This window comes from Suricata suricatta, chromosome 9 (assembly GCF_006229205.1).
Source record: "Suricata suricatta isolate VVHF042 chromosome 9, meerkat_22Aug2017_6uvM2_HiC, whole genome shotgun sequence".
Lineage (NCBI taxonomy): Eukaryota > Metazoa > Chordata > Mammalia > Carnivora > Herpestidae > Suricata > Suricata suricatta.
Window position 1 is genome coordinate 71936023 of NC_043708.1, and position 23370 is coordinate 71959392.

The following is a 23370-nucleotide window of genomic DNA, read 5'->3' on the forward strand; positions in this document are numbered from 1 at the left end:
AGTGAAGGTTTGACTTCTTCCTTGATGATCTGGATGTCTTTATTTCCTTTTGTTTGATTGCTGAGGCTAGGACTTCCAGTACAATGTTAAATAATAGTGATGGGACTGGACATCCCTGTCTTGTTCCTGACTGTAGAGAAAAAGCTCTCAGTTTTTCCCCATTGAGGACAATACTAGCTGTGGGTCTTTTGTATATGGACTTTATGATGTTGAGGTATGTTGCCTCTATCCCTACTTTATTGAGGGTTTTTTAAAATGTTTTATTTATTTTTGATACAGAGAGAGACAGAGCATGAGAGGGGGAGGGGCAGAGAGAGAAGGAGACACAGATCCAGAAACAGGCTCTAGGCTCTGAGCTAGCTGTCAGCACAGAGCCTGACGCGGGGCTCGAACCCACAAACTGTGAGATCACGACCTGAGCTAAAGCTGGATGCTTAACCAACTGAGCCACCCAGGCGCCCTTAGCGTCTAACTCTTGATTTCAGCACAGGTCATGATCTTGTGGTTCATGAGATTAGCCCTCCATAGGGCTCTGCATTGACAGCACAGAGCCTGCTTAGGATTCTCTTCCCCCCTCTCAGACCCTCCTCTGCTAGCACTTTCTCTCACTTTCTCAAAATAAATAATCATTAAAAAAATAGTTTTTAAAAAAAATAATAGTGGGAGAATTGACTCTAAGCCTAGAGTGGATTATTATCCCTACTACTACCTATATTTAAAACATTATCTAATTAAATATAGAAATCGATAGTAAAGATCTAGGATGCATCAGTTGTCAGTGGTAGAATCTGTGTGTGAAAGTGCTATCAAAACACTCTATGAGACATCGTGCCACCTACAAATAAACATAGACAATAGTTTTAAGGGAAATATGTAAAAATCTATGAGCAGAGTTTGAAGGAATAGAGAACTTTCTTGCTTCAAAGTCCCAAAGACACAGGGGTGAGGGAAGTGGCAGAGGCCTAGGGTTGCTTCATAACCTCTAAGGTTGCCTAAGACCCAAAAAGTTGTAAGAATCCTGGCAAATGCAAATCTAGATGGCTCCAGGGTGGCAATGATGTACAGGGACCCGAAATACACATAGTCATAGCCATTACAATGCAAAAGAAAGTGGTTTTATTGCTATGAACATAGTGCAGCAAAGCTTAGCAGAAGTTCCGAGATTAAAAATATGGAGGCCTGTGTCTTTCTTTGTCCTCTTCCCTATTGCCTTCTTTCAAAACACACAGAGCTCCACAGAAGAAGAGAATTCCATTTCTGTTTGTCCCCAACATTGGTCTCGCATCCTTGGCATGTGATTCCCCCAGTACCCTCCTTCTTTCTTCTATGGGAACCATGGAAATCAACAAAGGAATAGAAATAGCAGAGGAGATCATAAGAGAACCCGTGCTGAGTGAGAGGGAAAGTGATGCGAACTTCTAAAAATGCTATCTAAGTGTACAGGAACCCACGGATAGGGAGGGTCACCCTGCTGAGGGGGATCACAGGCAATAATGTAGAATTTCTGCGGGTAAGAAGTTTTGTAGTTGCAGTTGGGATACCTCCCTGCTGTGAGACTGCAGTTAGTCATAGAAATGGGCCGTTGACTCTTGTGGCAGTTATGCAGACCATTTTTGCAGGTAATGTTGGGCAAAAGACAGGTATCAGACACGCTCTTGAAGGAGTCCTGCAGAAAGGTGTTGCGAGACTTACAGTTCTGAGTATAATTATTAACACCATTCATTTCCCTGTTGCAATTGACAAGGCTTGACCTTACATGCTGAATTTTAAACCACTGGGCCCTGGTGAGGGGTGGAGGCTGGGCACAAAGTGGACACACTGGCCCCCATAAACCCAGCAGCAACAGGAGAAGAGGAAAGCGTCCCAGAAGATCCAGCATCATCTTTTCTGTGTAAGAATAGGAAAGAAAATGAGATAGTGATAGTAGTAGCAGCGATAAGAACAAAATTATTAGTCACAGCATTTAGATTTTTATTATGCCTTTTAAGATTTAATTTTTTTTTTTTAATTATCTTCTTTCTCACTTGAGTCTCACAATCCTATGAATAGCCTAAAGCCCAGTGAGGAGGAATATAAGGTGAGATGACTTTTCCTCTGATTGGCAGATGACATTTTTCTTTTTCCTACACTTATGCATACAAAACATTGTCTCTTCCCTCCTCCTGTAAGGACACAGGTTTGAGACATAGAAGGGCACACATTGCCCAAGGCAAGAGGGACCACCCTTGTAATACCCTTAACATTCCTAAGGGCAGGCCTAAGACTAGTTACACCCTATGTGAGGGTCCTGGGTCCTGGGTCTACTCTGTGATTGGTTAACACTCTAAAGTTGTAATTGGATAAACCTGTCAAATAATAATTGGATTCCTGTAACTCCCCCTTCCCAAACTCATAAAAGCCCTGCCCCACCTTTGTTCGGGGCTCTCAGCATGGATCACCAGCCGGTAAAGTCTGTGAGCCTGAGTTTAGGCCCCGGCGAGCCTAAACCCGTAATAAAGCCCTTTACTTTTGCATACGTGACTCGGTCTCCCTGGCAGTTTCTGGTTTTTGGGGACGATAAAGAAATCTTGGGTATTACACTCCCTCCTAGAATATGTATCCTCCATCTGTTTGACCCGGACCTTCCAGTCATCCTCACTGCTCTACTGTGCCATGCAGCTCTGCTCCCCAGCCCCTGCCGGAGTCCAGCTCCTGCAGGTCCAGGGTTCCCCCGAAGGATGACGGTGTAGGCCAAAGAGAGAGTGGGAGAGCCTTGCGTTTCATTCTGATCCCCAGACAAGCACCCCTGCCCATCTGGCAGGCGTCTCCATCTTGTCTGGTTCTCAAGGTTTATTTATGGCAAAAGGTACAAGGGCAGTAAATGATTTCCCATAGATAAGTTTTACAATTTTAGCCACAGGCACTCAAGGTGTCTTAAGTATTTTTACCAAACCTCAGGTCTAGCCTCAAGGAAGCCTTCTTTAACCAAGAGGCAAACAGCATTCTTTAGTAAAGTTCAGTTTTTTATGGGTAAGGGTCATTAGGCAGTTTACAACTCTAAGAGAAAGTTCCCAGAGAAACAGGTTCTCAGGAGATCTGCTTGCTCTCATAGTCCCAAAGATGATTGATACATTTTATCGCAGTAGTGACTATCACAAAGGCATTCAGGCCCAGAAGGTATTCAGTTATCCGTATCGCTTAGGGGAAAATTATGTGTTGCATTAGGGTGTATCTAGTTTACTTATCTTTTCCCTGACCAGGTGCAGTCACGTCTCAGGGATGGGGGGCGGGGGGGGGGGGGGGGGGGGGGACAGCCAGCTCCTGACTCTAATTAGCAAAGCATTTTGAGGTTTGGTGCTCAAGCAGAAATGAAAGTTTCAAGAGGGTAGATTTTGGGAGCTATCTGGGGGCAAGAGACCGTGCAAACTTGCTGTACCCTCACCAGGAATTTTTACTCTACCGGTGAGTTCAAATAGCTCCCAACAAGCCCCCTGGCTTCTCCCCTTACCAGGTCTCTGTGTTCGGTCTCCTGCTGAGAACAGAAGCAGTGGTTAGTCCCAGGCTCAGAGGCTTTATGTCTGCTGTTCCTCTCCCAGGTATGCCGGAACCGCCTGCCACCAGTGTGCAGCAGGGGACTGATGGGCTCTGGGCCCTAGGAAAGAGAAACCTAGGACTTGAAAGATGAACTTCTTAGGCACAGTGTGGGTGAAACCCAGACTCTTAAACTCACTGTTTAAAATCAGTACGACTGCAGGCGAAGGAAGAGTAAGCCCTATTTAAACAAACAGTGTGACTCAAAGAAGTTTTGAGTAACTGATGACTTCCTGATATGGGTTGAGTGCTTCCTTCTTGATCCGAAGCCTCAACATTTTCCAGTTCTATAATTTCAGTCCTTTAGGACAAACACAGTATGTAAATTTGATATAATAGCTGCCACGTACTTGATAATGTTGTGATTTCCAACAACAGATGTGAATGAGGTATTTATTTATATATACGTTTATTGGGGGCTAGATACTGGCTACTCAGATTTAGGAGCTCATGATTTAATGAAAGAGACAGTCAGATAAGTAGACAAATACATTGTATATTAATAAATATAAATAGCACTTGCCGTTGTGGTGGAGGAAACAACAGGGGACTGTGAGGAGTGAGTAGAGAGAAGGCCACAACACCTGAAGTGAGCTTTAAGGATTATTTAGAAGTTAGGTGAAGAGGTGGAAAGGGTGCCCCAAAGAGGGAACTGTGTGAAGATGAGGCCGGACTGTTGGTGTTTGGACCTGTTTTGAAAGCATGAGCAGAACTATAGCTGAATTAATTGCAGTATTAACTTAGTTCCACATTGTTTTGTTCTGTACTTATGTTTAATGTACCTCTTAACCCCATGCACAATCAATCAATCTTTCACCGCTACTCTCCGTTTACCCACCAACTATAGAACCCAAATGGAGACCAGACAGCAACATCTATCTTGATGTATATGATCCCAGGTCCCAAATAGTGACTCATTGTCCAGAAGAATGTTTACCTCCAGATTGTTTCAAGGCCCCCCTTCTAACAAGGTTTCAAGAAACCCCTGTACCTTCCTCTCTCTCATGTATATAAGCTGTCCCTAGGCTCATCAGGGCAAGGCAGCTTTGGGAATGATCCCCTGCCTTCTCCCTGGGCTGCTTTCTGATAATAAAGCTTTCTTTATTTTAAATCCAGTGTCTCAGAATTTGGCTTACTGCAGGGACTGCATCAGATGCATGGACAAGTTTGAGTTTGGTAACAAAGAAACCCATACATAGGAAGGGGAAGGGCAAATTTTGGGTATTTGCCTCTTGAATCTGTTCTGACTTTCCTACTGGTGCTGCAGTAGCCTTATTTACAATCTTGTTGTCTCATGGAGGGCTCACATAAAGGCCTCCTTCATGGACTCCCAGCCTCCAGCTTCTTTGCCTTCCAATCTGTTGTACATATCACTTCCAAGTTAGTATTCCTGGAGCATAAATATAATAGTGGGACACTCTTGCTTTTAATGGCTTCAATATCTGCAGGATAAAAATGATGTTCTATTTATAGCAAAATTATAGTATACAAGGTTAATATAAAAAAATCAATTGCTTTCTTATATACCAACAATGAACTACTGGAATTAAAAAAATGTTTTTTACATTAGCATCAAAAATGAAATATTTAGATATAAATCTAATAAAAATATACGAGATGAATATGAGGAAAACTGTAATGAAAACTCTGATGAAAGAAATCAAAGAAAGTCTAAATAAATGGAAAGATATTCTTTGTTCATAATGAAGGAAACCAGACTGTCATCTCAAAATCTGGCTCTTAGTCATAAAAATTATTTTGCAGTAAAGGCAATTAGAATCAGCAAATGCAGAAAAGGCTCTCCTTTTTTTGCTTAAAGGCAGGAAATAAATTCTTGTACCAGAGGTGGTACCAGAGGAACCTGCAAACAAACCTTGTTAAACTAACCCTTGTCTTTCTAGTTACTTCCTCACCGTTTACTACCCATAAACCAAACTCCTTTATCTTGTCAATTCTTCACAGATGTATTATTTGCCTAAAAGGTATAAAATCATCCTGCTCTGGTCACTTTTTCAGCTCTTCATTCCCTTGCAATGTTTCCCATGGACATGTAAAAATTTCGATAAAATTTGTATGCTTTTCTCCTACTAAATCTCTCTCTTTTGGTTTAATTTTCAGACCCAGCCAGAGACCCTTAGGGAGCCAAGGAAAACTTTTTCCTTTCCTACAATGACATTACGCATAGTCAAAACCCATAGAGCTGTAGCATGCAAAGAATTGACCCTAATTAAATTGTGGACTTAAGTTAATAATAATCAATATGGGTCAGTCGGTTGAGCGTCTGACTCTTGTATTGACTCAGGTCACATGATCCCAGGGTTGTGAGATGGAGCCCCGATTTGAGCCCTGTCCTGTGCTCCAACTACACTGTTTTGAACCATCATCTTTTTTTTAATCTTTTTTTTATGTTCACTTATTTTTGAGAGAGAGAGAGACAGAGCATGATTCGGGGCAGAGAGAGAAGGAGACACAGAGTCCAAAGCAGGCTCCAGGCTTCAAGCTGTCACCGTGGAGTCTGACACGGGGCTTGACCTCACGAACCATGAGATCATGGCCTGAGCCAAAGTTGGACACTTAATTGACTAAACTTTCCAGGTGCCCCTATCATCATTTAACACTTTAACAAAAGAAACTTTCAGAGTTTTTTAAATGAGGTATTTGTGAAAACACTGTGTGTGGACAGAAAAGACCACTCTGAAATATGACTATAAGAGCCCAAAATATGCCACCACATTTTTTTAAGTTTATTTATTTTTCTTGAGAGGAAGAGAACACAAGCAGGTTAGGGGCAGAGAGGGAGAGAGAGAATCCCAAGCTGGCTGTGTGGACCCCAAGGTGGGGACTGAACTCACAATCCTGACCTGAGCCAAGATCAAGAGTCAGATGCCTAATAGAATGAACCACCCAGGTGCCCCTGCCAGTGCATTTTGAAGCAGCTTTTATCAGTTGAGGAAAACCATCAGTATTTCTTATATGAAAATTGTTTATTGATACAGAACTACTGGTTTAACACTAATCTCTTGTGAGTTTGTTTGGTACGGGGCATCGTCTCCCCACTGTCTCCTCATCCCCAGGTGAACTGAAAAATTGCAAAGCTGAGGCTTGGCACGCTAGGAGCACAGCCTAGTCTTAGAGACTTACTCTATCCCTGACCCCTCCCAACCTGAGGGGATATAATGAGTTACCCTTTGCAGAATAGGAGCACAGCCACTTCACTGAAAATGTTCATACCTTGGTCTTTTCTCTAATTGTTTCAAGACTGGAGTCTTTAAAAATGTAGGAGGCTGAAGAACACAAGGTACTTTAGTGTTTAGTATTTCTCCTCCCCATGCCTGCCTGAGGCAAAATTATATGAAGCCCAGATTTATCTTTCTCTGAATCTCTCTTCCCCATTTAGCAAACATGGACTCTGCTTACTTGTGTCCTCAACAATCCATTCTGCAACTCACTTCCTCTTTCCTCCAACAAAATTTAAGTCTTAAGACCCATTCTTGAAGGTTGCATTTTAAACTCCTTTATTGGGCTCTATTTCTCTGCCTAGTGAAAATGGTTACTATCAGGTAAACTCATTTCAGTGATTACCTTCTACTTAATGTCTTATACCTCAGGAAACATAATGCCTTAACCTACCCAAAATGCATGCATTTCCTTAGAGACATGCTTTGACGAATGAGTCCAGTAACACACACCTTAACCCTTCACTCAGCACAAATCATATCCAAGCATAATCTGTATCACACACCCTGCAACCCCTATACCAATCACACAACCATACTCTGCACATATAATGTGTAAATTTTGTACACATTGGAATGATATAATTTATTTAGGGAAGGGAAGATCATTCAGCTCGCGGAGGTATAACGAGAGTCAATATCAGGAAAGTCCCTGGTTCGGTAAAAAAAGAAGCCATTTGAGCTAAATCTTAAAAAATAAAATGTAAGAGCAAATCAGGTAGATGAGGGCAGAAAGGTGTTCTAGGTAGAGAAACAATGTAGGCAGTTTTGATATCAAGAAACGTTTAATACATAACTCCGGTGGTTAGAAAACTTTGGCACATACGTGCAGAGGAAGGAATAGCCAGCACTGTTGTCGTAGGCATTGGGCTACCACATGGGGAGTAATGGACACGCTACTAAAACCTAGAGGTGTGAGTAGACTTTCTAATTTTTGATGTCTAACAATCGGATGTCCTCTATGCTGTCGACATACCCGTTTGTGCCACAGTGAAATTCAATGTAGCTGTAGCTGGTATGCTCTCTGTAGCTCTTTTTATCACTCTCCTGGTAGCACCTGAGGATCTTGAAGGGATGCTGGGCCCATATGTATACATTTCTGTGATGATCTCTCCACTTCCTAAGGCATATATGCTCAATTTTGTGCCAAAAGGTATAGATGAAGATGTGATCGTTTCTGTCTTTGGGAGCTCCTCTTTCCCTCATGAGATCATTGCATTTGTAGTCACTGAATTTCCAGCTTGTGCTCAGGTAGTGCTGCTGCATGAATTCCCTCCAGGAAAGGTTCTGGCCGCGTATAAGCAGCCCACATAGGGGAAACAGCAGGGCCAAGACAGGGCCGAGGACCTTTAGAGAGGATGCCATCTCAGTCACCAGGGCCACCTGCGGGGGTCCACAGCGGGGAGAGAAGAAAACATTATCTCAGCTGCCCTAAGGGCTGAGCTCCACCGTAAAATTCTTTCCCCAGACAGTGTAGGCACTGGGGCCCAATGTTACCATTTTGTTCCCAGCCTCAAAGGTAATGAATCTTAGTAGATAATAACATTTATGAGAACTGAAAATATGCTAGCGCCCACGTGAGACAAACAAAATTTAAAAAAAAAAGGGGAGTTTGTTTTGAGAATTTCAAACACCTCCTGTCTGCCCTCTCTTCTACCCAAACGAATCACCCTCTAGCTAATTCTGTTTTACAGTGCGGATCAGTTCTCAGAAGAGTGTGAGTCTGAAAGAAAATGGCATTTTAAGCTGTATGGCTGTGAAGTAGAAAGGACTGTCACCTTTTAAGGGAATGCTGAAGATAAGCGAAGTCTTGGCTGATATTTTCCAAGCAAGAAGGCTTTGGTTCCCTCAGACCCCAGGCTACCGTTACACTGATTCTGTAACGCGGTGCTTATCTAATCCTGCCTTCCTTAAGCACTTTGCCCAAGCCTGTGTGAAACTTGTTATCACTCCTGACTACCCATCTACCTTCTCAGAGGCTGTTTATCAAGGTTGTAAATGATCTTGATTTGTTGTTAAGAATGACATCATATAGGAGCTCCAGTTCTGAAATATCGTTCTGATCAATCCAGTACCAAGATCGAAGCTGCCCTCACAGGAGCTCCCCGGGTCAGAATTAGGCATACAGGTGTGTGGAAAAGTGTCCCCTTTAAACCAGCTCTCTGTCCTCATTTACCATGGGGAGTGCAGCTGGCCCTATGGAATCTCTAACCTGATTCTCAACTCTCTGAGCACTTGTGTCTTCAAATGGGCCTAATAATAGTTGCCTCACAGTCTTGTGAGGGAATCTAATGAGATACAAAAGTGAGAGCACTTCTGAGAATGTTGTAGGAACCCAGGGTAGGCACCCCAAAAGCTGTCACAGTGGTATATTGATTGTTTTGAATTGAAGCTACTTGGAAAACAGCCAGAACAAGGACACTCAGACCCTCCTCTGTCCCCCTAAAAGCAGACAATGAATCTCATATGAAAGGTACCATCCCTGTAGTCAGAAATAAAAAGATATTCTTATCACCAAAGATAGGGATTTTACTTATTTTAAAATTATTTTTTAAAGTAGGCTGTATGCTCAATGTGGGGCTCAAGCTCATAACCTCGAGATCAAGAGTTGTTTACTCCACTAACTGAGCCAGCCAGTGATTGGGATTTTAAAGCCAAGTAAGTTGTATAAACAAACGTTATTACTTTTTACTAATCTACCACTTCAGCCCAGATTCTGCTTAGAATTCCTTACTAACTGAAACTCCCAAACATTTGTTTTCTCTGTTCTGTCAATTCCTCACAAATGTATTGTTTCACTGTTTAAAATGTGTAAAAACTGCCTGCCTCGGTCATTTCTTTGGGGTCTCCATTTCATTAATGGGCCTCCATGTGCAGATAATAAAACTGAGGTGTCCCCCCTCCCCCATTAAATCTTATTTCAATTTAATTCTTAAACAACTGGAAGTATCTTGAAGGACAGAAGGAAATTTTTTTCCTCCCCTATTGTGTCAAGTGCTACATTCAATCATAGATGACAGAATAGGCCTGGCTCATTTCTGGGACCCTATATCTGGCCAAGGTCCTAACCAGGATAAAAGACCAGGATTCAAGCTGCTTCAAAATATTATGCTTGGGAAGACTGGAGGGGTTGACAGGAGAGACTGTATCAGTGGGATTCATCCTGAGCTGAATTCAGGACTTTGCTTCTTACAAATTGGATCATATTCAGTCTTAACTCTACCATCTGGAATTTCAGTCAGGCCCCTTCCAGCATTCCTGGGCCTTTCCCCTCAAGCATCCTCAGCACCAACCCTAACTCTAATTTACCCTGTTCAGCTCCAACACTCACGTGTCACTGGTGGTGTAAGTCAGTATGTGGATCTGAAGAGCAGAGAGTCAAGATGTCTGCAGCAGTGAAGACAGGAATAGCAGTAAGAGGTACAGCACTCCACCTGATTGATAGTGGGGGTGGAGGGAGAGGGAACAGCCTTACTATGTGAACCTGCTTCTGTACCTTCTCATCTAGAACACTTGGGTTCACTCTGAGACTAGCCTGGGGCAAAGGTGTCCAACATCAAAGACTCACTTTGGGGCACAAAGGAATTGCAGGGCTCTGGGGAGAGGTAATACGGGAGAGGGGTTATCTGCAGTTATCAGCCGACAATCAGAGATCTGTCTCCTAAGTTCCTGTCCCAAACAACTTCTGGGGAAAAGTCCCCAGATATCTAGGTTATGTTCTATGGGGACTTCAGTGAATAACAAAACAAAACACCTCTGGATTTGTGAACTGTGGAATCTTCATTAAGAGATGAAAGAGTATGTAGTCAAAGGTACACTTTATGGATAAAGTGAGATCATTGAATGTGCTTTCTATCCATGCATTTCTTTTTTCTTTAAGTTTTCATGTTTATTTATTTTTGAGAGAGAGACAGAGAGACAGAGCATGAGCAGGGGAGGGGCAGAGAGAGAGGGAGACACAGAATCTGAAGCAGGATCAACACAGAGCCCGACACATCACAGGGCTCAAACTTGCAAACCACAAGATCATGACCTGAGCTGAAGTCGGACGCTTAACCAACTGAACCTCCCAGGCGCCCCTATCAACGCATTTCTTTGAGGGCTACTCCCAGCTAAGCCACCTTGGTTGAGTTTCTCACTGGGCTACCTTATCCTCAAATTGTCATGAAGGGTAGCAGAGTATGCCACCTCTTTGGCCTAAGGATTATTTGAGCCGGTTATTTTTAAGAAACCACAAACACAAGAGAAGCTCTGAAACCTGAAGTGGAAGTTACCCTTTTGTAAGGAACATATAGGAAATCTCCATTTGTGAGCGTATCTCCCTCTTAGTATCAAGAAGAGAAGGATGACTGCATCACAAGAAACTCTTACCAATGGTGAAGGCACAGACTTCAATATACACAACAAACCTTAACTTTGTTTGTTAATACATTGTTTACAAAGAATTTTGATTGGTGTTGGTGACAGAAAACTAATCTTGGCTAAACATAATTGTTGCTAATGCTATCACAATGGCAAAGTCCAATTGATACTGTAGCAGGTTGCAGGTGTCCTACAGAGTCTTTAAAGTATTTACAGTTTGACTCAGTTCAAAAGTTCATGACCCCACTGGACAAGGACATACATAAGGGACACCTCCTTAATGGTCTCACTGCTCCATTTTAACCTCCCTTGAGTGAAGTGACTATTTTTATTTTGAGTAAACTTATCCCCAATATAAGGCTCACACTCATGTCCCTAAGATCAAGAGTCACATGATGTACCAACTAAGCCAACCAGGCACCCACTAAGTGACTTTATTTTATTTCATCATTCACAGGGAGGTAGAGGGAAACTTTTTTGTAGTTGTTTTATAGTCAGCATGTTCTGCTTATACTCAGAGCTTATCTTCAAAGCATATTAATAGCAATGTCATCCTGGCATAGGGTGTCCTGATCTTCTCTTTGAATGGGAGCTATGTCATCAGGATTAGATAGAGAAATATTGGGATTTATAGAAACTCTGGTGCAGCTCAAACCCTAGCTCACATCAAGCTTTCGTTGAATAATAGGTAATCATGTGCTAATGGACTGAATAAGAGTTGTCTCAGAGCACACTGTAAATCCAACTACCCTCTAATATTTTGGAGTGAAGAGGGAGAGTAAAAAGGTAGAAATTCTGGGCACCCAGGTTTGGAGGACTTGAAAGATGACTTCGAGAAGAATTAAGGTGGCCATCATGCGGCCACACATCCATGACCCTTTCTAACAAGTTCATGTGATCCACTGAATCAGGTAGTGAGAGAGGCAGCGGGGAGAAGCTATGAGGACTACTGTGTGAAGGGGCAAGCTCAGAAAGATATCCATGGTTTTCCAATCCCATATATTTTACAGTATTTTCTAGGACATCAAGGAGTAATTCTGAGAATCATGGGAAGCAATGCATGGGAAAGCAGCTTTTGTAAACAATAAAGTGTTATGTTGATATCAGTTGTTGATAATATTATAAGGTTGTTGTACCCCAGTCATTTCCAGTTTTAACTAATTCATCCAGTGTTGTGGAAATAAGTGTAATATTCTACCTTTGATGTAGAAGAGAAATTATTATGAACCCAAAGCATACATTCATACATTCAACTATGGGCTAAGACATAAGTTCTAAGGCTTCTTTGAAGTAAAGTCAATTGGAAGCAACCTGAACTGAACTGTAGGAAAATATCCCTTTATATCTGCAGAAATCAACTACCAAAGCAGCCTAGGAAAGTGAGTTAACCATTGTTTCTGAGAGCTCTTTATTCAGTCTGCTTCCTAGAGTTCTACCAGCTTAGAAGCTGATTGGGTTGTGGCTTCTGATTTAAGTTCCTGAAGAGATGTTATCCTTGAATACAAATTTAAAATCATTTGTTAATTATATTATATTCTTTCTTTAAACATTTCCCTTGACTTTAACTCCTTTCTTTTAATTCCTTGATAGTTCCTTTTGTTAACCATTATTCAGTTTTTTGGTGTTTTGGTACAGCTGTTTCCCAAAACCATAAGAGTGATAAATTTCCTATGCAGATGATCATTATACCTCAGGGTGTCTTAACCTGGAATCCACGGGCTTCTGAGAACTCCAAGAAAGGAACTTATAGGATCCATGAACTGCTATGGGGTGTTAACCTTAAAAAGTAAAACTACCAGTTATTCTACCAGCAAGAATGGGCTTATTAGGAATAGCAGAGGGGCACCTGGGTGGCTCAGTCAGTTAAGCAGCCGGCTTCTGGCTTCGGCTCAGGTCATGATCTCAGGGTTCGTGGGTTTGAGCCCCGCATAGGGCTCTGTGCTGACAGCTCAGAGCCTGGAGCCTGTTTCGGATTCTGTGTCTCCCTTTCTCTCTGACCCTCCTCTGCTCGTGCTGTCTCTCTCTGTCTCTCAAAAATAAATAAAAAACATTTTTATAAAAAGGAATAGCAGAGAATTGTAATCAAGGACAAGCAAGCTACAGCAAAACCATAGGCCAATCCTCTGAACAATGGAGAGGAACGGTTTTTTCTAGAGGAAAGGAAGAAGTTTGGAAGGCTGTTAAACAAACAGTCCATTGATGTAAACTAGGAATTGGAGGTGGGGCTTTTCATTGGTGGGGTTGTGACAGTCTTAATTGGCTGGGCTGTTTCCTAGGAGTGAGGGGGAGCCTATCTTTCTGCTGGGATTGTAAGGTATTAACACCTTGCAAAGTAGTCTTCCTGTAGGATTTGTAATTGGCTTGTGTGGCGGGGCCTGAGAGCGCCCCCTGCTGGTCTCCCCGGGTCATCCTAAACCAGGTTTCCTTTTGATTTTCGCAGGGCAGAGAGAATATTTTCACTATCCTGCAACTGAAATGTAACAATTCTTTCACTTTTGGGGGCGCTTGGCTGGCTCAGTCGATAGAGCATGTGACCCTTGATCTTGGAATTTGAGTCTGACCCCGATGTTGGGTGTAGAGATTACTTAAAAAAAAAAAAATTAAAAAACAGAAAACAAAAAACAAAAATCTTCACTTTTGAATTAGAAAACATGGAAATCTTTGATATCAGTTTATAGTCATTGCAAATAACCCAAAATATTTTGCATTGATCGTACTCAAAACTACAGTAGTGATTAGGCCCCCAATTTAGATATTATTACTTAATGCACTAATAAACATGTATTTACTGTATTACAAACTTTAAATATTTGATTTAATTTCCTTTACAATCCATCGTATTTTATTTTGTGCATTTAAAAGTATTATTTTGTTGTCAATTGTTATTGTTATTCTCAATTATTTGCTGGCTTCACGAGAATGCCAAAGGGGTGTATGATACAGCTGAGCTAGCTTACCACCTCTCCCCTCGGGGATGGCAGAATAACATAATGGAAGAAATGGGATCCCTAAATAACTCACACCACTTACCTGGGAATCCTTAAGTGAGAGAGAAATAAAATTCTTCGTTATTAAACAACAATATTGTTTTCATTACTTAGCCTTTCCATAATTAACCCCATCTTGATTTTTGGACAGTTTTGACAAATGTTATCTTTTATTATTAATAATGTTCTAATTAAGATCTGTCATAACTATTTTTGCAGAGAGCATGGGGATATAAGTATTTCAAAGAAAAAAAAGACAATGCATTATTTTTATTAGGCTTTGGATGAATTTCTGAAGTTCCCGTAAAAAACACATTTAGGTAGAAATACACTTGTACCTTGATACTTGTCTTATAATTTCTCTAGATAATCTGCTTAATGCCAGTTTAATTATTATAATAGCCAAAGAACCTAGAAAGGAAGAAGGGAAATTTTTGCTACCTTTACACTTGAGAAGAGTAGGTAATACAGGGTCTGATTCATTATTGAAGGATTGAAGGTCAGTAGAACTCAAGCACAGGGCATAGGGACAGGAGTTGATGGTAAATTCCACAAGTGAGGTTATATGCCCACTATGGATTGTTTCTTTTATTTATTTCTTTTAAGTTTGCCTTTTTAAAAGTAATCTCTGTACCCAACATGGGGCTCAAGCTCATGACCCTCAGATCAAGAGTTGTATGCTCTTCCAACTCAGCCAACCAGGCACTCCGGATTGTTTCTTTTAGGTTACCGACTGTCATGACTACTTGGATTGAGCCGAGGACAGAATTCTTTTCCCATCCTTCCTCGTCACTCTAAATATACATACACAAACACATCTTTGTAAGGAAAATAGGTGGATTAACAGGAAAAAAAGAAAACAGGTTTTATTCATCCACATGCAGGAGCATTATGATGAATAGGTTCATTGACCAGCTAGAAATAGAAGTTTATAAACCAACTTAGTTAGGGGAAAGAGAGTGGGGAAAAGGTTTCCAAGGGAAAAACAAATGGGCTTTTAGGGAAGACAAATGAAAGGTTCTGATAAAGCTCATTTACACAGTTTTTTTTTCTTTTTATGCTTTATTTATGTATTTTTGAGAGGAGCCATGCATGAGCTAGGGAGGGACAGAGAGGGGAAAAGAGGATCCAAAGCAGGCTCTGAGCTGACAGCAGTGAGCCCGATGTGGGGCTTGAACTCAAGAACTGTGAGATCTTGACCTGAGTTGAAGTGGGATGCTCAACTGACTGAGCCACCCAGGAAACTCTACACAGTTTTCTTGAAATACCTCCTGTCTGGAGACTGCTTTGAAGGGAAGTTAGTGGTGGCAATTTTCTTAGGAGGTTCTGCTTTAGTCAAATGATGGAAATTCAGGTAAGATTTCTTTCTGCTGATGTTCTTTTAGTTTTTTTCTCTGTCTTGGCTACTGTGAACAATGCTGCAATGACCATAGAGGTGTGGGTATGCCTTTGAGATCTTGATTTCAATTCCTTCGGATAAACACCCAGAAGTGGGATTGCTGGATCATAGGGTAGTTCTTTTTTTAATTTTTTGAGGAATCTCCATACTTTTTTCCATAATGGCTGCACCAATTTACATTCCCACCAGTAGTGTAGCAGGGCTCTCCATATCCTCACTCTTTTGTCCTGGACTCGTTCTTACCTGGTGATGTCATCAACTAGAGATGCCTGGAGGCATGTGCATTGCCAGCAGGGTTTGTGTGGAGCCCTCACAGACACTTCCCCAACCAGAGCCAGCCTTGTGGCTGAACCGGCCCTTGTGGCTCTTATTATGATTGCAGGATACATCTCAGCAGCAACCATTGGGAACTTTGGAAAAATGAAGCTTATTACTCATATATTCTGGAAGGCACACCGCACACTCAAAGTCATACAGTGAGGTCTTGTGTAGAAGAGTGCACAGACTCAGGGCTCTGCCTTTATTGGAGTCACTGGTGGGACACCTAGGAGTTTGAGAGTTCAGTTTTTTGGCAAATTTAAGATATAAAAGTGGGAATTAAAGCTTGGGAAAGGACAAGCAAGGTCACACAAATGGTCTGTTATCTAGGTCATTCAGGGCTAAAAGGGGAACTTTCATGGGTGGGGTGGCATAGCTCCTTAGTTGTATAGTTGGCAGTATGTTTATTTGAGATGGATGTCTTTGAAATGGGTGCCTTGGCAATCAAAAGTTTACTGTCACGCACTTACATTACAATGAAAAAAGCTAATTGTCTGGCACTTAACACTACACTCACTATCACCTATTATTATTATTATTTTTTTATGATGGCCATCCTGTAACAGGTGTGAGGTGATAATGTCACTGCGGTTTTGATTTGCACTTCTCTGATGGGTGGTGATGGTGAATGGATAAGGAAAATGTGTGATAAAGAAAATGTGGTATAAATATTCAATGGAATGTTATTCAGCCTTAAAAAGGAAGGAAATCCTGTGATTTTTGACACCATGGATGGACCTGGTGGACATTATATTGAGCGAGATAACCTAGGCACAGAAAGACAAATACTGTATGATCTCACTTATGTGTGGATTATAAAATAGACTCATAGAAGCAGAGTACAGTGGTGGTTACTAGAGGCTTGTGAGGGAATGGGAAATGGGGAGATGTTCGTCATGTTCAGTCATGCAACTGAATAAATAAATTCTGGGGATCTGACGTATAGCATAGTGACTGTAGGTATGTTCAAGCAAGACAACAGGCCCCAAATGGAGTTGCTTATGCTAAGCCTATATCATCGAATTGAGACTTAAATTAGTTTTGGTTCTCCCAGACACCAGAAACTGCTTGATGCACTAGGTAAATAATCTGCTTGATAGATCCTGCCACTCCCTTGAAGAAAGTAACCTTGCAATATAGGACCTGCTTTTTTGCCTAGAAGAACATCTTTGTTCCTACTTTTTCCTGCCCATAAAAATCTTTCATTTTGTATTGCTCCTTGGAGTTCCTTTCTATCTGTTAGACTGGATGCTGCCTGATCCATGAATCATTGAGTAAAGCCAATAAGATCTTTCAAATGTACTCAGTTAAAGGGTTCCTGGCTGGCTCAGTGAGGAGCATACAACTGTTGATCTTGAGGTTGTGAGTTTGAGCCCCATAGTGGGTGTCGAGATTACTAAAAATAAGTACATAAACTAAAAAAAATTTTTTTTACTCAGTTAAATTTTTTGTTTAACAGGTAGCAAAATAGTACTATATACTTGAAATTTGCTAAGAGGGTAAATCCTAAGTGTTCTTACCACACACACACAAAATGGTGAGGTGATAGATTTGTTAATTAGCCTGATTGTAGTGATTATTTCACAATGTATATGTATGCCAAATCAATTTATAAAATGATTTCCTTCTGTATCTGCTGTAACTCAAATGATTTGTTTAGTCCTTACACACACACACACACACACACACCTCCTTTCTTTAGTCCTAGTGTCTTCATACATCTCGCCAGTTTGTTTACAACAGTCAGACGGAGAAGGAAAGGGTTTAGGAATTGAGAGAGATCCCTTCCTCTGGAGTAAATGAGACAAAGGTTTCTGTGTTGTGGTCATGGATCTGATGGGCATTAGTCTTGACCAGAGTTTAAGAGGATATTAAGGTGTGTGCATACTTATAAACTTAAGAATTCAAAGAATTTTCCCCTACCCAGGAGGGAAAAAATAGCCCGCCCAGAAGAACCATAGCACAGCCTTCTCCGATACCTGCAGTTTATATTCTTTATTACAAGGAAACCATGAAAAACAGTTCAGTCAGGAAGAGTGAATGAGTCGTAAATGAGCTAGTACATTTTTAATATTCTGACTTTTTATAGTGATTCAAGAGTCGGGGAGAGAGAGAGAAATTTCCTTGTATCGTTCCTTGAGCCCAGCATATCAAGGGAGCCAAATCACACAGATGGAGCTCTCATTTGCCAGCATACATTTCCAGATTTGTAATGCTTCTCCCAACAGCTGACTTTTGGGAATAACAAAAAGCAGTTACTTTCAAATTGTTCCTTGTGATGACGTGGAAAAAGCCCTGGATTAGTAATCGGTTCCACTGGATTTTTGTGTCGGCTATTCCACTAACTTCACGGTTTTCAGCAAATCTCTGAACTTTGGGCTCCTATATACAACAACAGGCAGCATCACAGGACTGCCGTGCTATCAAATTGAGATAATTTAGATGAAAGCACTTTGAAATGTTTGAAGTGCTATAGAAATACAGATAATGACTAAATTCCAGAGGATAGGATCTGATGAGAGCTCAACTGACCAGTATTATAAAAGAAAGCAAAAAAGTTTACTACAGCAAAGCCCAGACTCATTTTAAGTTTATGTCTCCATTTCTCTTTGATACAATGTGCTTAACAGAACTGGTTATAAAGAGAAAAAGAACAGGAAGCAGAGGAGACAGAGCCTGGGGCAGCTCAAATGCAGTACTATTGCAGTTTAAGCATTAAGTGGAAGGCCAAGCGCTGGGCCATCTCCCCTGCAGGATGGCACCTATCTGTCAAAGTGCACTGGCATCTCTGGGTTACCTTCACAGGCAATGACCACACGCCTGGTGCTCGCCGAGGCCCGATATCTGCAGTTGGGGGTCCTGGAACTTCCTGTCTCCCTGCAGTCTGTGACCTTCACTACACCCTCGTGGCAGTTCATCTTGCCATTCTTGCACTGGATGTTAGTGGTGCTGCAGATACTACGAATGTTCCAGATGTCTTCATGGATGAAGGTGTTGACGTGCTTGCACTGACGCACCGTCATCTTCCGTCTTTGCATCATCAAGTTGCAGTAGGCATCATTGCCACCTGTCCCCTCAGGGTCTACATGTTGCCGCAGGAATCGATGGTACATGCGATCCTGGCCAAAGGAGGGCAGCACCAGCCCCAGCAGGGTCAGCAGCAAGAGCAGAAGCAATAAATGAATCCTCTGGGGAGCCATCACGACCTTGGAGATGCCTAGAGAGAAGCCCAAGGGGCAGGAGAAAGGAAGGTAAGATTCAGGCACTGGGGAGAGGTGAAGAGAAAGGCAAACTGACATTTCCTCAACTCTAGTCTCTTTCCTCCTTATCTGTACCAACTCCCCAGTCTTCTCTGCTCACTTTTCTCAGCTTGCTTTTGCTCAAGCAAAAAGTTTGCAAACATGGCTTTCTCTGAAAGCAAGGGCTATTCTATTTTATGAAGAGAAATTGCTGCACCGAGCACAATAACTCAGGACGGACACTGACCAGGTGGCTGTCCAGTGTATCTGGACTGTGTGCATGAACAGGAAGAAAAGGCAAATCTCAGTGAAACTGGAGTTGAATGTCTCTTGTAATTTTCCAGTCATGTGATCTTTGAAGTGTTGGGTCCTTTGGAGACTCTGATTCTCAAAAGTTTGGATAGACTCAGTATATGTCTTCTTTCTTTTCTTTTCTTTTGAGAGAACAGGGGAGGGACAGACAGAGAATTTCAAGTAGGCCCTGGATGGGCATCTAGAAACCTAATGGGGGGCATGAACTCACAAACCATGAGATCATGACCTGAGCCAAAATCAAGAGTCAGACACCTAGCACTTAACTGACTGAGCCACCCAGGTGCCCCTAGATTCAGGATATGTCAAAGCAAGCTTATGAACTGATTTTAATTCCTTATATCTGGAATTGAAGAAGTACAGAAAAGAAGTCGGGGGAGTATTAGATTTAGTTTTTCCTCTCAATTGACTACTCTCCTATAGTATTAAAACCAGGGCCTTTTGAAAATCCTGTTAATTCTACATAAAGAAACCCTACAAAAGCAGAGTATGCAACCACAGTGTATTAAAAGTAGTAAATATTGGCTGAATAAACTAATAAATGAAATGAGTGAGCTTGTGAACAATTAAATTAAATGGATATATAGGCTTGTGGAATTGACAAATAAGCTAAGAAACATTAAAAAAAAATCTTGGGGCACGTGGGTGGCTTAGTTGGTTAAGCCTCCAACTTCCCCTCACGTCATAATCACACTGTTTGTGGGTTCAAGTCCCATATTGGGCTCTGGGCTGACAGCTCAGATTCAGAGCCTGCATCAGATTCTGTCTCCCTCTCTTTGTGTTCCTCTCCTGCTCAAACTCTCTCTCTCAAAAATAAATAAAACAAATTTTCTTAAGTTAAAAAAAATAAATCTAGGGACACCTGGGTGGCTCAGTCAGTTAAGCATCCAACTTTGACTCAGGTTATGATCTCACAGTTCATAGGTTAGAGCCCCCTGCTTTGGATCCTCTGTGCCCCCCTCTCTCAGCTCCTTTCCTGCTCGTGCTCGCTCACTTTCTCTCTCTCTCTCTCAAAAATAAATAAACATTTAAAAAGAAATCTAAATAGCACAATCTCCACAAAAAAGACATAGATTGTGGTTTGGGTTTTTTTTTTTTCTGTTTCTATATACAACCCAAAAAACTAGGTCCTGGTGATATACTCCAGTGTCCTGCATCTGTCCTTGATGCTCTGCCTGTCCTGTCAATGGATGTTGGTAATTCTCTGTATTCCCTCACTGCAGGATCTTTGTGTTGGCACCTCTTGATGGTGGGAAATACACATTTATTTTACAGAGTTAAAAAACAAACACCTCTGGAGCAATGACAAAGAGAGCACTGTGATATAGTTTCAGAACATTGCTTCTGTAGACTAATTAAAGAAAGGAATCCGAGGCCTGCCTGGCTCTAAAATCTGTACTCTTTCTGCCTCTCCTATCCCACATCCCAAATATTCAGGATACTGTAGATGTTTGTGCTCTAGCTGCTTCTCTCTAGCAACAGAATGTAATGGGGGGTGGAGTAGCGTGGGAGTGGAGGTGGAAGTCACTTACAACACTAACTCACAGGCTTCTGGCTGTCAGTCTGGGACTGACATGAACTCAAACTGTGAACTACTTGACTCTTGCAATGAAGCAGGGCTGACTCAGTAGAGAAAAAAAATCATCTCCAACTCAACAGGGAGTGAGCATCCCAAAGTGCAAAGGCAATTTTTTGAGGCAGAGAGGCCCACTTCTACATGTGCAGTCAAGGGCTGGCCTCAGCTGAGCCCCTAGGCTGACATATATGGGCACTACTGGCCTTTGTTCACAAAGGCGCTGCTTCCTGATGCAGATCGTGCGTGTAAGTCGCTGAAAGGCTGACGAGGGACGTGCGATCTATTCCACCTGAAGCTTACACTTTGGTTAGTGGTAATGACAGGATGATACCACCTCCTGTGTTCACAGCCACCTTTTGTCTCTGCACAGAAAGTTCTAAAGCTCTATGCAACATTCCTGTGCCTGTAGCGGAATATGAGAGACAGAGTCAGGAAGAGAGGGAGGTGAAGGAGCTGTGGGAAGAAGGATGGATGGGAGAAATGATGCTCACTTTACTCCTCACCTGTGGGTACAACTTCTGAAAGCACACTTAGCACTTGGGTAGTGGCTTCACCACAACGATGTCCTTTGGGTTGTTTTTCCCAGATCGAATCTTGCACCTCTCATCTTGCACAGTTCTGTCTGCTTTCTTTCATCCTTCTTTGTGACCAAGATTATGGTTCAGCAAAATAACTGGCTATAGAGAAAACCTGAACTATTCATACAAGAACAAACCCATGGCTTCAGCCACCCAACCAACTGATTTAACAAGACTTGTGAACAGAAGTCCAATGTAGACGTCGATGGGTGCATCTCAGGGTGCTAGGTACAACAGAAAATCAAATGATCCCCAAATCATCCCAACACATACTTTTTGGTAAGAGCTTGCCCCAAAGTCTTTCTCCATTGCACCAGATTGATTCTCGATAAGAACCAATTTTTATACAGTGATCCCCAAAACCAAGCTTTGCCACATTAACTGTGTGACCTTGTGGAAATTCCTTAACCTATCAGCATATTTTCTCGTAAGTAAAATGATAATATCCACCTTTTAGAGATGTTATGAAGAATATATGATAAAATCAATGTCAAGTGCTAATCACAAAGCCCGACCCATGATAAGTGTTTAGTAAATGTTGGCGATGATCTTTTCACAACCATTCTTGTTTTCCTTTGCTTCCTTGAATCTGCTAAAATAATGAATAACTGCACCAAACTGCATATATTTTGGATCCCCTCCCCTTTATTTTGTAGAGTACCTATATTTCCAAGAAATGATAAGGTGGCTTTTAAGCTGAAATAGCTCACCTACTAGGGCTTCTGCTGTGTCTCTAGAGACATTTGTCCTGTCCAGATTGCACTGAAGTTTCTTCCTTGAATGTGACCATTCCTCAAAGGACTTGACATTTTTGAGGTTTTTCTTCTGTTTCCCTTGAAAAGTCAATAAAGTATAGCTGGCCAGCACCTCAATTCCTCAAATGATTCACTCCAAATAAAATGGCTTGTTTGTGACTTGACATTTCATTCTAAACAGCTTTTGATGGTGAGAGAACAAGAGAAGAGATCCAGAGCAAAAAGTGCTAGGATTGGCCACCAAGCTGCTAGTTCCAACCCACAGCCCGTTGCCATGCCATTTCCCAGGAAACAGTCATATGCCCCAACACCAGAGCAGAGAATGCAATGATAATGCTGTACGCAGACATTTGGAGAAGACATGAGTTTTCTTAAATACGGTGTGATCGATATAATAATGGTCCATCCCTTTGACCTTCTCTATCAAGACCCTGAGTGGAGCAATGATCTGTATGGAAGTCACTTTGCCTCATATCAAGGACATAGTACAGGTTGGAGCACCTGAGAAAGTGTCCAAATATTTTACCACAAATTGGACTTTTCTTAGTCTTTAAGGAGTTTTTGACATTTTATAATAAGGTAAATTTTCTAATAAGAGAGGTTTGGAAAATTCTTTCTAACGACAGAAAGCATTTTAAATTTTGAAAGAGATAACTCATGGTGCATGATTCATGTGCTGAGTGTACGCCAGGTAACCTACTTCTCTATCACTTTCTCCCCAAATATGAGTATTTTCAGGGAGGCTGGGCTCTCCAAGATAGCACCTAGACAGGGGTCTATAACCTGAGTATTGAGCAGCCAGGGTTTCTCACCCATTTCAGGACAATGTGGGCAGCAGAAGAGGCCACCGCTGGGAATACTGCGACCACAACAGTTACAGATTTACAAGATGGCAAAACTGTGATTTATAACTGCAATTTATCATCTGCTTTCTAAATAAAATATTGAGGTAACTGTTGATAGAAATTAGGTTAACAGGAAGTTAATCATTTAACCTGTGGACAGATAAGTATATTTTACAAAGAGAGTAATATTAAC

At 41.6% G+C, this 23370-nt stretch overlaps 3 protein-coding genes across 6 annotated transcripts in view; all 3 read right to left on the reverse strand.

The window, feature by feature from the left end:
• Positions 1 to 1093: 1093 nt before the first annotated feature.
• Positions 1094 to 3720, reverse strand: RNASE6 (ribonuclease A family member k6). The gene is made up of 2 exons (XM_029952143.1): positions 3488 to 3720; positions 1094 to 1887 (listed from the first exon to the last, which is right to left on the reverse strand). The coding sequence occupies exon 2, from the start codon at positions 1880 to 1882 to the stop codon at positions 1373 to 1375; it is 510 nt and encodes a 169-aa protein (XP_029808003.1). The 5' UTR covers positions 1883 to 1887; positions 3488 to 3720; the 3' UTR covers positions 1094 to 1372.
• Positions 3721 to 7572: 3852 nt separating this feature from the next.
• On the reverse strand, positions 7573 to 10227 carry EDDM3B (epididymal protein 3B). Of its 2 annotated transcripts, none has more exons than XM_029952454.1 (2): positions 10138 to 10227; positions 7573 to 8189 (listed from the first exon to the last, which is right to left on the reverse strand). In XM_029952454.1, the coding sequence occupies exon 2, from the start codon at positions 8169 to 8171 to the stop codon at positions 7734 to 7736; it is 438 nt and encodes a 145-aa protein (XP_029808314.1). In that variant the 5' UTR covers positions 8172 to 8189; positions 10138 to 10227; the 3' UTR covers positions 7573 to 7733. The 2 variants fall into 2 exon arrangements, with proteins under 2 accessions (XP_029808314.1, XP_029808315.1); XM_029952455.1 differs by having other exon boundaries at positions 10116 to 10218.
• A 7616-nt stretch (positions 10228 to 17843) lies between these two features.
• The window catches only part of RNASE4 (ribonuclease A family member 4), an 18779-nt gene continuing 13252 nt past the window's right edge, over positions 17844 to 23370 (reverse strand). For all 3 annotated transcript variants that reach the window (XM_029951266.1, XM_029951267.1, XM_029951265.1), the window contains one exon: positions 17844 to 19089. In XM_029951266.1, coding sequence (XP_029807126.1) covers positions 18635 to 19072 — 438 coding nt within the window. In that variant the 5' untranslated portion in view covers positions 19073 to 19089 and the 3' untranslated portion in view covers positions 17844 to 18634. The remainder of the gene's footprint in view (positions 19090 to 23370) is intronic.